The sequence below is a fragment of the Pantherophis guttatus genome, chromosome 7 (assembly GCF_059756535.1).
Source record: "Pantherophis guttatus breed Tessera chromosome 7, ASM5975653v1, whole genome shotgun sequence".
NCBI classification, from domain to species: domain Eukaryota; kingdom Metazoa; phylum Chordata; class Lepidosauria; order Squamata; family Colubridae; genus Pantherophis; species Pantherophis guttatus.
Genome location: NC_142069.1, coordinates 30,149,222 through 30,163,429, shown reverse-complemented (window position 1 = coordinate 30,163,429; position 14,208 = coordinate 30,149,222). Strand labels below are relative to the sequence as shown.

The 14,208-nt window shown below is 40.9% G+C and overlaps 1 protein-coding gene across 1 annotated transcript in view; it reads left to right on the top strand.

Moving 5' to 3' along the window:
• Nucleotides 1–3,106: 3,106 nt before the first annotated feature.
• The window catches only part of BAIAP2L2 (BAR/IMD domain containing adaptor protein 2 like 2), a 30,334-nt gene continuing 19,232 nt past the window's right edge, over nucleotides 3,107–14,208 (top strand). Inside the window, exons 1-4 of the mRNA XM_034403279.2 lie at nucleotides 3,107–3,204; nucleotides 5,956–6,031; nucleotides 6,788–6,874; nucleotides 9,869–9,930. Coding sequence (XP_034259170.2) covers nucleotides 3,166–3,204; nucleotides 5,956–6,031; nucleotides 6,788–6,874; nucleotides 9,869–9,930 — 264 coding nt within the window. The 5' untranslated portion in view covers nucleotides 3,107–3,165. The remainder of the gene's footprint in view (nucleotides 3,205–5,955; nucleotides 6,032–6,787; nucleotides 6,875–9,868; nucleotides 9,931–14,208) is intronic.

The window sequence follows — 14,208 nt, the reverse complement described above, 5'->3', positions numbered from 1 at the left end:
ACCTGAAAGGAAGTAAGGAGCCTTAAACTTAATGAAACCAACTATACAATAACTGGATGGGTTTCCTTATGCTTGCAACTGAGTACAAAGACTTTATTGATTTCTTGCTTTTTTGCAAACAGAAGGGGAAAAGAAGCTTAATGTTGCCTTTCCTGAATTCTCAGCTGATCTTAACATAGAGTAAGCTGAATGAAGCGATCCAGCCACAGCATAGATAGCATCACCAGTCCAGATGAATCTGGGAATACAAGCCATTCAGCTCAGTAAAACTTAGTTCAGAGTAAGCACACACATATATTTGCTATGCACAATGTGATGGGTAAAATAGTTTTTAAAGTGTGTGTGCAGCTCTCCCCGGCTGCTACAAAATTGATAGAACTCAAGTTGTAAGCATTTTATTCTTTCACTGCCCAAACTAATAAGGAAGACCCACATTTTAACAAGCAAGATGCTTTTGGAAAGGAACATTTAGTGCAAGATTCGACATTTTTTTACATTAGCTACAAGCAGTATAGCTGAATATTTCTAAATCCAACCAGGTGTGATCAGGACTGAGTCATAGTCAAGAGGGGCTAAAGATGCTGACCCTCTTCCATTTTGAATGAATTTAATATCTAAAACAAAACTGCATGCCACTGTAAACTATGCCAATATTACATCAATGTTATTACAGCAGGGCCTTATTTTGTTGTTGTTAGTTGCGAAGTCATGTCCGACCCATCGTGACTGCATGGACAATGTTCCTCCAGGCCTTCCTGTCCTCTACCATCCTCTGGAGTCCATTTAAGCTCACACCTACTGCTTCAGTGACTCCATCCAGCCACCTCGTTCTTTGTCGTCCCATTCTTCTTTTGCCCTCAATTTTTCCCAGCATTAAGCTCTTCTCCAGTGAGTCCTTCCTTCTCATTAGGTAGCCAAAATATTTGAGTTTCATCTTCAGGATCTGGCCTTCTAAAGAGCAGTCAGGGTTGATCTCCTCTAGGAATGACCGGTTTGATTGTCTTGCAGTCCAAGGGACTCTCAGGAGTCTTCTCCAGCACCATAGTTCAAAGGCCTCAATTCTTTGGCACTCAGCTTTCACAGCTATGCATTGCAACTGGGAAAACAATAGCCTTGACTATATGCACTTTTGTTTGCAGGGTAATGTTTCTGCTTTTTAGTATGCTGTCTAGATTTGCCATCTTATTTAGATCACTATAAAACAGAAAGAAGCATATGTTGTTCTTGCTTTTTATTTGGGAGTAATACTGATCATGCGTTGATGACATGGGAACTAAAGAGGGAACTAAGTAACATGTGACACTATGTTCTTGGGCATGGTGTTTATCTAAAAGAGAAATCCTTGGTTTTTTCCTTGATTGTTGGATGAAATAGTTCCCTTTTGTGCCAAATGTGGCACATGCTTCCTATGCAAATCTCAACCTAGCTGCATTAATTAAATCTCTTTTACCTACTAAAGCCTAGTGCCAACCCAATTGTGCCTAATTAGGCCTCCCTTTAGTAAGGTTTTCCCTTCAGTTGCTGTGTGTTTGTGCAGATGTGGGTGCAATTTTATGAAAGGCTGCTTTACTTCACTGGCAATCAGTACTCAATAATTAATAGCAGTGGGCCTTTACAAGTGGATGTGTTTGTTTCAGGCTGGTCCTGTGTTTGCTTGGAATGTGTCTATGAATAACCACTTGGTGGCTTTGGTTAATGTAAATTGAGCCCTTCTGACACGGGCTGACTCAGAAATTTACTTGGAAAATTGCTGGGGAATACACTAGATCAGGGGTCTCCAACCTTGGCAACTTTAAGCCTGGCGGACTTCAACTCCCAGAATTCTCCAACCAGCAAAGCTGGCTGGGGAATTCTGGGAGTTGAAGTCCTCCAGGGTTAAAATTGCCAAGGTTGGAGACCCCTGCACTAGGCACCTATCAGATAAAGTCACTTAGATTCATTCCAAATTGAACTCTTGCAAGTCCTATGGAGGTGATCAAGGCTCAGTCTGGCTTGGTTCTCTGAGAAGAGTTTGGTCCTTTTGGTCCTAATGACAAGAACTGGGTCCTTGGGGCTACAAACTCAGGTACCTATATTTTAGCATGTCTCTTCCAGTTGGCTAAGATGTCCTGGGAGGTGACATGTGGCTAGGTTCTGATGATGGTGAATTCTTTGAGAGGGGTGATTCCTCTGTCCATTACAAAGGTGATAGTTTGTCTACCACTTGCTGGATGCAATCATAATGAACAATTTTCAACTAATATCCAACCTTCCCTTTATAAGGAGGATTGGAAAGATGATGGTTATATGGCACTTCCAGAAACCTTGGGGAAACTGGATTATCTGGATTTCTTTCAATAGGGATTATGACCTGGGTACAGGATAAAATGGCATTGATTACATTTGGTGGAAGTGGGATGGTATTTGTGCTCCCATGATATCTTTGGAGTATTTTCTTGGAGATTGGGAGTAAGCAGATAATGTTATGCTGGTTCTCTTGCTTTGGGACTCGTTCCAGTCAATATTGATCTGGGAGAAAGATCTAACCATGGTCCCTTTTTTGTGGAGTTTCATAGAGCTTGGCACTCTTTTCACTCCTGTTTAACATCTACATGAAGCCATGGAGTGAGATATGCTGATGAGATCCAACTTTATGTTTCTATCCATGGCCACCCAAGTGATGGTATTAGAATAAAAGAGAAAACATTACTTTAACACTGGGACAACTAAGGGCAACAAGCTTGTTCCACTCATGGACTGAAGATGAGATAATATGTCATGAAGACATAGCAGAAAAAAGGTACAGACTGTATGTGTATTGCCTGATTAGGCAGAAGTAGAAAAAGCCCTTTAAGCCAATCCAGAGATAAAGTTGTTCAAGGGGCTCAACCCATCATAATTATTTCAGTCAAGATAATTCGATGGAACAATGCTCCACAAAGAACCATATATAGAAACTGCAATACATAATTAAGAGTAAAGATCATATGACCCCCATAGCTGTCACAAGATTCTGCCCTACCTGATATCTGATTACACCTAAAGATCAAGTTCCAACAGCACGACATGAGAATTAATTATTAAACTCTCTGGCAGTGTGTTCTTCTTTTGCAAAGCAAGCCAGCATATCTTCTCAAACATTTCCATTCCTGGAGAAGTGAATCTCGGGTCTTAAAATATTTGAGGATGGAGCAATCCTACAGATCGACAATCACTATTTATAAGGTGAGGCCTAATTTTCTTTGTTCTCTGGATTGTAACAGGCTCTCTTGATTGGCCAAGAGAAACATGTTGTGGTTTAAGAAGACTTTTCGTTAATAATGGATTCTGCAGGAGACAAAATGGAAGTAGAAAGAAGTTGTTAAAATATAAATGGAGAAAAACTGTTACTAAAACTGTGATGCAGATTGCTTAAGAGTATAACTTCTACGTGCTATAGCTTTAAAAAACGTATGAATAAGTTAATAATCTCTGTTTTAAGTTGTGAGATACTTAGAGTAACTGAGGAACATAATTCTTTGAATCTCAGTCTGCTTTAGTTGCAAATTTAGAAATACGGAAATAATTTATTCACATTATATGCAACAATTGTGTTTGTACCAAGTTTGTTCTATATTATCAGACCATGCAGCCATTCATAGTAGAGGCAGCATTGTTTCCAATAAAGACCAAATTCATACATCTTGGTAGGACTTTCTGTATTTTAAAAATATTTTTGTTGCTTTTTAAAATAACAGAAAAAGAAGAAACAAAAGGCATGAAATCCAAAAATATATAATAAAAATGCATAATGAGTGCTCAAAAATAAGTAAAAAATACAATAGAAAAAACCCAAAATATAAAGTATAATATGATCCAGTAAACAGTTACAACTCTTTATATAATTATTTAATGCAAACATACAGACACACAAATAAACATTTTATACACACACACACACGTACTCATTTCTAATACTGCATTCTAATACTGCATTGGAATATTGCATTTAGTTTTGGTCGCCACGATGTAAAAAAGATGTTGAGACTCTAGAAAGAGTGCAAAGAAGAGCAACAAAGATGATTAGGGGACTGGAGGCTAAAACATATGAAGAACGGTTGCAGGAACTGGGTATGTTCTAGTTTAATGAAGAGAAGGACTAGGGGAGACATGATAGCAGTATTCCAATATCTCAGGGGTTGCCACAAAGAAGAGGGAGTCGAACTATTCTTCAAAGCACCTGAGGATAGAACAAGAAGCAATGGGTGGAAACTAATCAAGAAGAGAAGCAATTTAGAACTAAGGAGAAATTTCCTGACAGTTAGAACAATCAATAAGTGGAACAACTTGCCTGCAGAAGTTGTGAATGCTCCAACACTGGAAATTAAAAATTGAGGGAAAATAGTAACATAGAAAAATTGGATGAAAACAGGGATATTGATTTTGGACCAGCTGACAAGCTTGATGAACATTAAGAATGAAAGAAATAGTTGAAGGTAAGGAGGTGTTTTGAAATGAGCAAAACGTAGAAATTAGTAGGTTGTTCCCAGCTGGGATTGTAATAAGCATGTGACTTCCATTTTTTCCATTCTTTGATTCCCCCCAAATTTTGCATTTCATAGAATCATAGAATGTAAATCTTGGATGACATCTGGTTTAACCTCTTGCCCGGTGATGTTTGGCCTAGCTAAGCTGAAAAACTATTGAGAGGCCAAGAGGTTCAGCTTAGAAGTAACAAGAAGGTAATCCAATATGCAGTGAAAACTAATTGCTAGATGAAATAGAAACTATAGTTGGCTGTCCAGCACACACAAAGGTTGACATCTTTTGCACACTTACTCAACAGCAAGCTCATTGATTTACAATAGTTATCTAAGTAAACCTAGCAAGGCAGTGTTTATCAAACATGCTGGATCACGGTTAACTCTGCCCAAACACAGTAATACTATTGTTACCATTAGACAGAGAATACTGCACATGGAGGGGTATAACTGAGACTGATAACCTAAGCTATACCTTTTAGAGAAAGTGTACAAAAGTGTTATGTATCAATTGATAAAAGCCATGTAAGGCAGCAGAGATCTATGGGCCCCTCGGGTAATGGCCACAGCATATGGAAGATAGCAACTTGGAAGGTAAAAAGAATAAATGATGAAGGGTTATCTTCCCCACATATATAGCAAGAGCTCTTGTTTGGGGGTGGGGGTGAGAAAGTAATTTGGCTAAGGAATTTGCAGGAAGACAGAGCTGTTTTGGAGTTGGAAAAGCAGAATAGAAGATGATGGTTGGCAAACTAATTTGTATCTAGGCAGTTCTGGCTGCTGAAGATTAGCCTGATCCAAGATGGCTGAGACAGCAAAAGGTTCCTGGGTAAAGGGAAGATCACCAAAGGTGGAGATAGATGGTGTGAAATGGGATCATTTTAACTCAATGAACAATCCTTAAGGGAAAACAGGCATCTGAACATCCATTTTACTAGATGATACATTCTACTAGCCATGGAAGATAGCTAACTAAGCATAATTAATGACCTTGATTAACTCTGGGGGTGGGGGAAGGGAAGAAAGTGTTGTTTCTACCCTCATGTTGCTCACTGTTAACATTGAATCCCAACATTGGATCCATAACACCACCTTATGTTGTCTGGCACCAATTTTCTTCCAAATTTGGGCCAGTAACTGTGGATGAGGTATTTTAAGCATAACATACTTTTAAACTTAATGGATAGCCCACTTCATTGATTGTCTAGAACAGGGCTGTCAAACTCCCAGGCCGCAGGCCAGATGCATCACATGCTGGCCACGCCCATGCCCAGTTTATCAAAGGGGGGGAAGTTCCAATATGTCATGTGATACCGCCGTGACAGCGTGAGTTTGACATCCCTGGTCTGGAATATAGAAAGCAGTAATGCCTGGACTACAGTAAGTTTTCTTTAAAGAGACCCAGATGCTGTATGTAAGATTGTTTTTATTTTTTCTTCATCTGGATGGATAACAGAGCATCCTGGAACAGTTTAATCCAGCTTTGGAGAAGCTGATATATCTGGGCAACAAGTATCTGCAGGCGTTTTATGGTAAGTAACACAGCTAGCTGTATGTCTATTTGCTTACAATCTGGAACATTCTTTCTGCAACTGCAGCACACACACACACCTTGCTGATACTCCAAGATTCCTTGAAAAACTGGTTGTCCTGCTGGACCTGGAATAGGCTTGAGAGCCCATTAAGTTATTATAATTTTTTTCATGCTATATAATGTCCTCTCTTTTTCACTTGCATGATTTGTTTCATGATTTCTTATTGTTTCTTGCTTTTAAAATAAAATAAGCTCCCCTTAATCGTTTGGTGTTGGGCAGACATAGCAGAGCAAATAATAACTGCATTAGTTCATGTTTAATTCGGTAGAATTTCACATATACATGAGAGAGGAGGTGATCTTTCTCACCATTCATGGATAGAGAAGATAACCAGTGTGCAGACAAATTCATCTGTATAATCGGATGCACCACAATCAGTACTGTGCATATTGTAACACATATGAGGAAATGCACAGCTTTGTATGCTCTGCTTGTGGATAACATGAAACAAATGGAATTTCCAAGCAGTCCTATTCTTTTCTTTGCCCAACACAAACTTCAAAAGATTTGCAGAGAGGCAGTTTGGGAGCTGACCTGAATCTTTGGCAGAGGAAAACCCAAGGAATGAATTATTTGAAAATGTTTTAATAATTGAAGAACAATTCTTTTAGAAAAAAAATTAAAAAGAGAAAGAGAATTCTCAGCGAGAAATGCATTCTAATTTTCTTCCTTAAAAAAAAATATATCCTGCAGCATTATCTGAGGCAGCAGATGTATATTTTACAGCAGTTCAGAAGATTGGAGAACAAGCTCTTCAGACTTCTACTTCACAGATTCTGGGTAAGACATGGGTTTCCATGAGATGATATATGATTGTCACCTGGTAATAACAATAATTTATATTACTATGTAATATAAAGGGCTAAATATACTATGCTTGCTCATCATTCCACTGGCTTCAGCATGCAAAGATATTTTGTGAGTTTATATCTAGACATTTATTTATTTTATTTATTTTTATTTATTTATTTTATTAGATTTATATACCACCCTACTCCCGAAGGACTCAGGGCAGTGAACAGCCAAAACGATAAAAAACACAGATTATAAAATTTAAAACAGTATAAAAACGTATTAAACAATTTGGCCCGAGATGAATTAAAACATCCCCATGTTTAAAAACAGATTTAAAATTACTCATATACTGTTTAAAAGGGAAAGTTAGGCCAGGCCAGCCTGTTGGAATAAAAAGGTCTTGAGGGCATGGTGGAAGGTGCGTAAATCCGGGATCCTCCGTATCTCCGGGGGGAGCTCATTCCAGATAACAGGTGCCCCCACAGAGAAGGCTCTCTCCCTGGGAGCCGCCAGCCAACACTGTTTGGCCGACGGCACCCTGAGGAGCCCCTCTCTGTGAGAGCGTACTGGCCGGTGAGGGGCTATTGGTGGCAGCAGGTGGTCCTGTAAGTATCCAGGTCCTAAGCCATGGAGTGCTCTAAAGGTGGTAACCAGAACCTTGAAGCGCACTCGGAAGACCACCAGGAGCCAGTGCAGCAAGCGCAGGAGAGGTGTTACATGGGAACACCATGTCACTCCCATAACCACCCGCGCGGCTGCACTCTGCACCAGTTGGAGCCTCCGGGTGCTCCTCAAGGGGAGCCCCATGTAGAGAGCATTGCAGTAGTCCAGGCGGGAAGTGACGAGGGCATGAATGACCGTGCGTAAGGAGTCCCGATCCAGAAAGGGACGCAACTGGAGAATCAGGTAAACCTGATGAAAAGTCCTCCCGACCACAGCCGTCAGGTGCTCTTCTAAAGACAGCCGTGAGTCCAGGAGGACACCCAAGTTGTGAGCTCTCTCCGTGGGGGCCAACGACTCACCCCCAATAGTCAGTGACGGCGCCAACTGATTATATCAGGACACCAGAAACCACAGCCACTCAGTCTTGGATGGGTTGAGCCTGAGCCTGTTTCTCCCCATCCAGATCTGCACGGCCTCCAGACACTGGGACATCACTTCAAGGGCATCATTGGGGTGGTCTGGGGTGGAGATGTACAGCTGAGTGTCATCAGCGTACTGATGGTACTTTACCCCGAAACCACAGATGATATCACCCAGCGGCTTTACATAAATGTTGAACAAAAGGGGCGAGGGGACCAACCCCCGTGGCACCCCACATATAAGGCACCTCAGGGTCAACCTCTGCCCCCCCGCCAACACAGACTGCAACAGGTCAGAGAGAAAGGAGGAGAACCACCGTAACACGGTGCCCCCCACCCCCAATTCCTCCAACCGGTGCAGCAAGATACCATGGTTGATGGTATCAAAAGCCGCTGAGAGATCTAACAGGACCAGGACAGAGGAGCAACCCCTGTCCCGAGCCCTCCAGAGATCATCAACCAACACGACCAATCCCGTTTCCGTGCTGTGCCCAGGCCTGAAGCCGGACTGGAACGGATCCAGATAAACCGTTTCATCCAGGTACTGGGGAAGTTGTCACGCAACCACACTCTCAACAACCTTCGCCACAAAGCGAAGGTTGGAGACCGGACGATAGTTAGCTAACACTGCCAGGTCCAGGGAAGGCTTCTTGAGGAGAGGCCTTACCACCGCCTCTTTCAAGGTGGCGGGAAAGTCACCCTCACTCAACGAAGAGTTTATAATCCCCTGGAGCCAGCCTCGTGTCACCTCCCGGGAAGCCAGTACCAATCATTGATTGATCCATCCTTTTCACAGTACACTCATGTTTCAAACTGATACAATTCAATCTTATGCAAGGACTGTGTAGCTGAGCTAAAATACAAACTTGTATATCCAGATACAATAGGCTGTTTGATTTACTTCCTATTTTGGACCAGTTCAAACATGCTCATCTGACTCAGTTCTGCTTTCATGTGCAAGTTTTTAAAGTTCCTATTTTTTTAAAACAAACAAACAAGCTTAATTGTCTGACAAATATACATAATGTATTTTGTTTCTTAGTTTTCATTCATTTTTAGTTATTTTTCTTAAAATCTGGAGTCAAATGCATTCAGATGTGTATTTTGAGTTGAGAACTGCATGAGCTGTCGTGGCACAGTAGTTAGAATGCAGTATTGTAGGTTAATTTACTGCTCACTGCCAGGAATCCGATTCTGACCCGCTCAAGGTTGACTCAGGCTTCCATCCTTCCGAGGTCGGTAAAATGAGGACCCTGATTGTTGGGGACAATATGCTGACTGTAAACTGCTTAGAGAGGGCTGAAAAGCACATCTACCACTATGAAGTGGTATATAAGTCTAAGTGCTATTGCTGTTATGACATTTGGAGAAGTATGAAATCTAGATAATTTACCTCTGGTTCACGTAATGCAGATCAGATCAGTAATATTTTTACAATTATTTTTACAATTTTTTTTCAATTATTATTTATTTAATATCTATATTAAATAATCTTTAATCTTAAAAACAGATAAAATTTTCAAACAGTTAAAAGGAGAAAACAAAGTACAGAAAAAAACTTACATTTTTTAAATCGCTGGTTTACCAATGAATTCACTGCTATAATATAAATAATGCGAGATATTATTGTAAGTATCACAGCCATATGCTGTATCCTTTGATTAGTGAAAAGTACAGTTTTGCTTTTTTCAAAACAGATAGATCACACATTTCTGATGATCATTCCTTGACATCTGGAATAATACCACTTTTCCAATTTCCTCCCCCCACATGCTCAATAAATCACAATTCTTGATGAACAGTAATGTTGGATATGCTTGGAGGCGCTACATCTTTTAGAATTCCCAGCTATTGCCAGAAGAAAAATAATTAAATGCTTTTTCTTTACCTTCTAAAGGTGAAATTTTGATACAGATGTCGGAAACCCAAATGCATCTGAACCGCAACTTAGAAATAGTTGTAAGTATCTTGGAGATACTGCTACTAATATGTACTATTGCTACTTTGTCAGAAGAACTATGACAAAAAGTTCTGTCAGTTGTAGTTGTGACCCTTTGGACATATTTTCTGTGTTGTCCTAAACAATTACTGAAAAGCAACTCTTTTTGAGTTGCTGGCGACTCAAATTTTATTTGTACGAAGACATGGGGGAGGGGGATATGTGCAGAGACATTCAGTATCTGCAAAGTTACATAAGGTATCTCTATTATAGCTTGGTCATATATCTGTGTCCTGTATATGTGTACAGTATTCTCAACCTATTTGCCTCTAGATATGTTGCATTTCAGATCACTTAATCCCCATCTAGCATGACTAATGGCCAAAGGTTGACAATTTACAGACACACACATAATTTAAAAAAGAGGAAATAATATCAGGTGTGAAAGGTTGAGTCTTATCTTCTTTTTTATTATTCTATAGGCCAGTCTAGCAGCCTTTTATGAAGAAGGGTGGAAGATAAATATTTTACATTCCTAACTAAATATATTTATGCTTTTTAATTTGCACAAAGTTCTGAACATGGTTATGCAGAGATTCTCAACCAACATGACATTGCCTGAATATAGTACAGTACACTCATATTCATGTTTCCATCCAATATACCTCTAACACCCCTGCAAGTATTCCTTACTCATGTCCATAAATGCAGTCAATAATCAAGGAAAATGCACACATCCTTATATTACTTACCACACACTGTTGAACTACTGAATGTTCTCTCATGTCAGTTTCATACCAATCATTTCATCATTGCTATTCTTCATTCCATTCCCTGTGTTGAAGGCTCCTTATTTAGTCCTTTTTACCCATTTCTCTATTATTTTTAAATTATTTCCATCAAAATCATTTGTATTTTCTCTCCCTTGCTGTCCCTCCTATATGCTTTGCAGCTACTTTTGTCTCTTTCTCATTTGACAGAAATAAGTGATTACAATCAATGATTGCATGACCTCTGTAAATGCCATATGCTACAGAAATCATTCCTTTATCAGCATTTTTTTCTTTTACACCACTTCCCTTCATCATATTATCATCCTTCTGTACTTCTTATAAGCATAGCTCCACACACTTCTGTGGCTCTCTGTAATGTAATTCTTTTCATTCTATCACAAGCAATTTCCCCATTGTTTTTTCTTATCTCCATTTTTCTTTCAAGCTGTTGGGAAAGTAATTTATTAATTATTAATTATAATTATACATTTATTTTCTGCTGCTATTTCATACATGATTTGTACTTCCCATTTTTGCAAACGTTCTACTTTCCCTCTCATTTTTTCATTTTTTTTCTATGTCCATTTTTGCCCAACATCTATTCTTGACATTACTACGTAAATAATGGCCCATCGCTATTCAGAACCTCTCATTTTGCATGCATCATTAATTCCTCCTCTATATCATTGTAAACCAATCAATCATGTTCTTGAATTCATTGATTTGTTATATGAATGCCTGAATAATGTTTAAGCCACATATTTAAACAGATTTACATACTGAACAATTGCATTCTTGCTCATTTCTCCATCTTCAAATGGCCTCTCTCAACTCATTCTCAACCATCTATTCATATAATCTAACATAATATTTTACCTTGCATGTAGAATTTTGCAGTTCTCAGTAAAATTAATCCCTTGATACTCTATTATCATAATTCACTGGGATGTAATATCTAACTCTAACCCAAAGCAGTAAAAGAAGAAGTAAAGAAGTAGCATCTAACAATCACCTGCCTTTATATTGTTATTTCATATGAACCCACAATACTCTAGATCAGCTTTTTTTCAATCTCAGTAACTTTCAGAATTCTGAGAATTAGAGTCCACATATCTGAAAGTAGCTGACATTGAAAAACACTGGTCTAAATGGATGCCACATCCTAGTTTCTGACAAACAGCTGTATCATCTGTAATTAAACTTAAACCTTCACTTTACTGGAGACATTCATCAACACAAAATAGACTAGCATCATTCAAATCTATTGAATCCCCCAATCTTTTCTTGATTTTACAAATACACATCTATTTTTTTCTAATTTTATTCATTACATCATCATCATCATCATCATTATTATTATTATTATTATTATTATTATTATTATTATTATTAATTAAATTTGTATACCGCCCTTCTCCCGAAGGACTCAGGGCGGTGAACAGTCAAGATTAAAATACATACAATATAAAAATTAAAATAAGTTAAAACAGAATTAAATCAGTTTGGCTTCCCCAAATTTTAAAACCCTTTACCCATAAAAATAACCCATTAAAATTTTAAGCCAGCCCAGCTTGCTGAAATAAGAAAGTCTTCAAGGCTCGGCGGAAAGTATGGAGGTCCGGGATCAGTCGTATTCCTGGGGGTAGCTCGTTTCAGAGGGCGGGTGCCCCCACAGAGAAGGCTCTACCTCTGGGGGTCGTCAGTCAACATTGCTTGACCGACGGCACCCTGAGGAGACCCTCTCTGTGGGAGCGCGTTGGCCGGTGGGAGGTTATCGGTGGCAGAAGGTGGTCTCATAAATACCAGGGCCCTAAGCCATGGAGCGCTTTAAAGATGAGAACCAATACCTTGAAGCGCACCCGGAAGACGACCGGAAGCCAGTGCAGCTCGTGCAGGAGAGGTGTTACATGGGAGCTCCATGTCGCCCCCATAATTACCTGCGCGGCTGCATTCTGGACCAGCTGGAGCCTCCGGGTGCTCCTCAAGGGGAGCCCCATGTAGAGAGCATTGCAGTAGTCCAGGCGAGAGGTGACGAGGGCGTGAGTGACCGTGCATAAGGAGTCCCGATCCAGAAAGGGACGCAACTGGCATATCAGGCAAACCTGATAAAAAGCCCCCCTGGCCACAGCTGTCATATGCTCTTCTAAAGACAGCAGTGAATCCAGGAGGACGCCCAAGTTATGAACCCTCTCCGTGGGGGCCAATGACTCGCCCCCAATAGCCAGCGATAGCAACAGCTGGCTATATTGGGACACCGGCAGCCACAGCCATTCGGTCTTGGAGGGGTTGAGTCGGAGCCTGTTCCTCCCCATCCAGACCCGCATGGCCTCCAGGCACCGGGACATCACTTCAAGGGCATCATTGGGGTGGTCTGGGGTGGAGATGTACAGCTGAGTACATGAGATTCGAACCTGCAGTAATTGCAGGAAGCTGGTTATTAAGACCAGCTGCCTGCAATTACTGCATGTTCGAATCTCGCCAAGCCTCAAGGTTGACTCAGCCTTCCATCCTTTCTAAGGTAGGTAAATTGAGGATCCAGTTGTGGGGGCAATAAGCTGACTTTGTATAAATATACAAAAGGATGAAGGCTATTGCTGAGCACGTTGTAAGCCGCCCTGAGTCTCCGGAGAAGGGCAGCATATAAATCAAATAAAAAAAAAAAAAGTTAGCGTACAGATGGCACTGCACCCCAAATCCACGGATGATCTCACCCAGCAGCTTCACATAAATGTTGAACAGGAGAGGCAAGAGGACCAACCCTTGCGGCACCCCACAAACAAGGTGCCTCGAGGTCGACCTCTGCCCCCAGCCAACACGGACTGCGACTGGTCGGAGAGATAGGAGGAGAACCACCATAGCACAGTGCCTCCCACTCCCAACCTCTCCAGCCGGCGCAGCATGATACCATGGTCGATGGTATCAAAGCGAAGGTTGGAGACAGGACAGTAACTTGCCAAAACAGCCGGATCCAAGAGGGCTATTTGAGGAGGGGCTTTAGCACCGCCTCTTTCAAGGCGGGAGGTAAGAAACCCTCACTCAAAGAAACATTTATAATCCTCTGGAGCCAGCCTTGTGTAACCTCCTGGGTAGCCAGCACCAGCCAGGAGGGACACGGGTCCAATAAACATGTGGTTGCGTTCATCCTCCCCAGCATCCTGTCCATGTCCTCGGGAGTCACAGGATCAAACTCCTCCCAGATAACATTCTCAAGACCCGCCTCGGACACCTCACCTGAACCCACTCAGTCAGAGTCCAGGCTGTCCTGAATTTGAGCGATTTTATCGTGCAGATAATGCGCAAAGTCCTCAGCACGCCCTTGCAAGGGGTCTTCCTGCACTCCCAGGTGGAGAAGGGAGCGGGTCATCCTAAACAGGGCAGCTGGGCAATTATCTGCTGATGCGATAAGAGCGGAAAAGTAGTTACACTTTGCCGCTTTTATCACCACTAAGTAGGTCTTGATATAAGATCTCATTAGTGCTCGGTCAGATCCAGAACGACTAGCCCTCCAACTACTCTCTAGGCGTC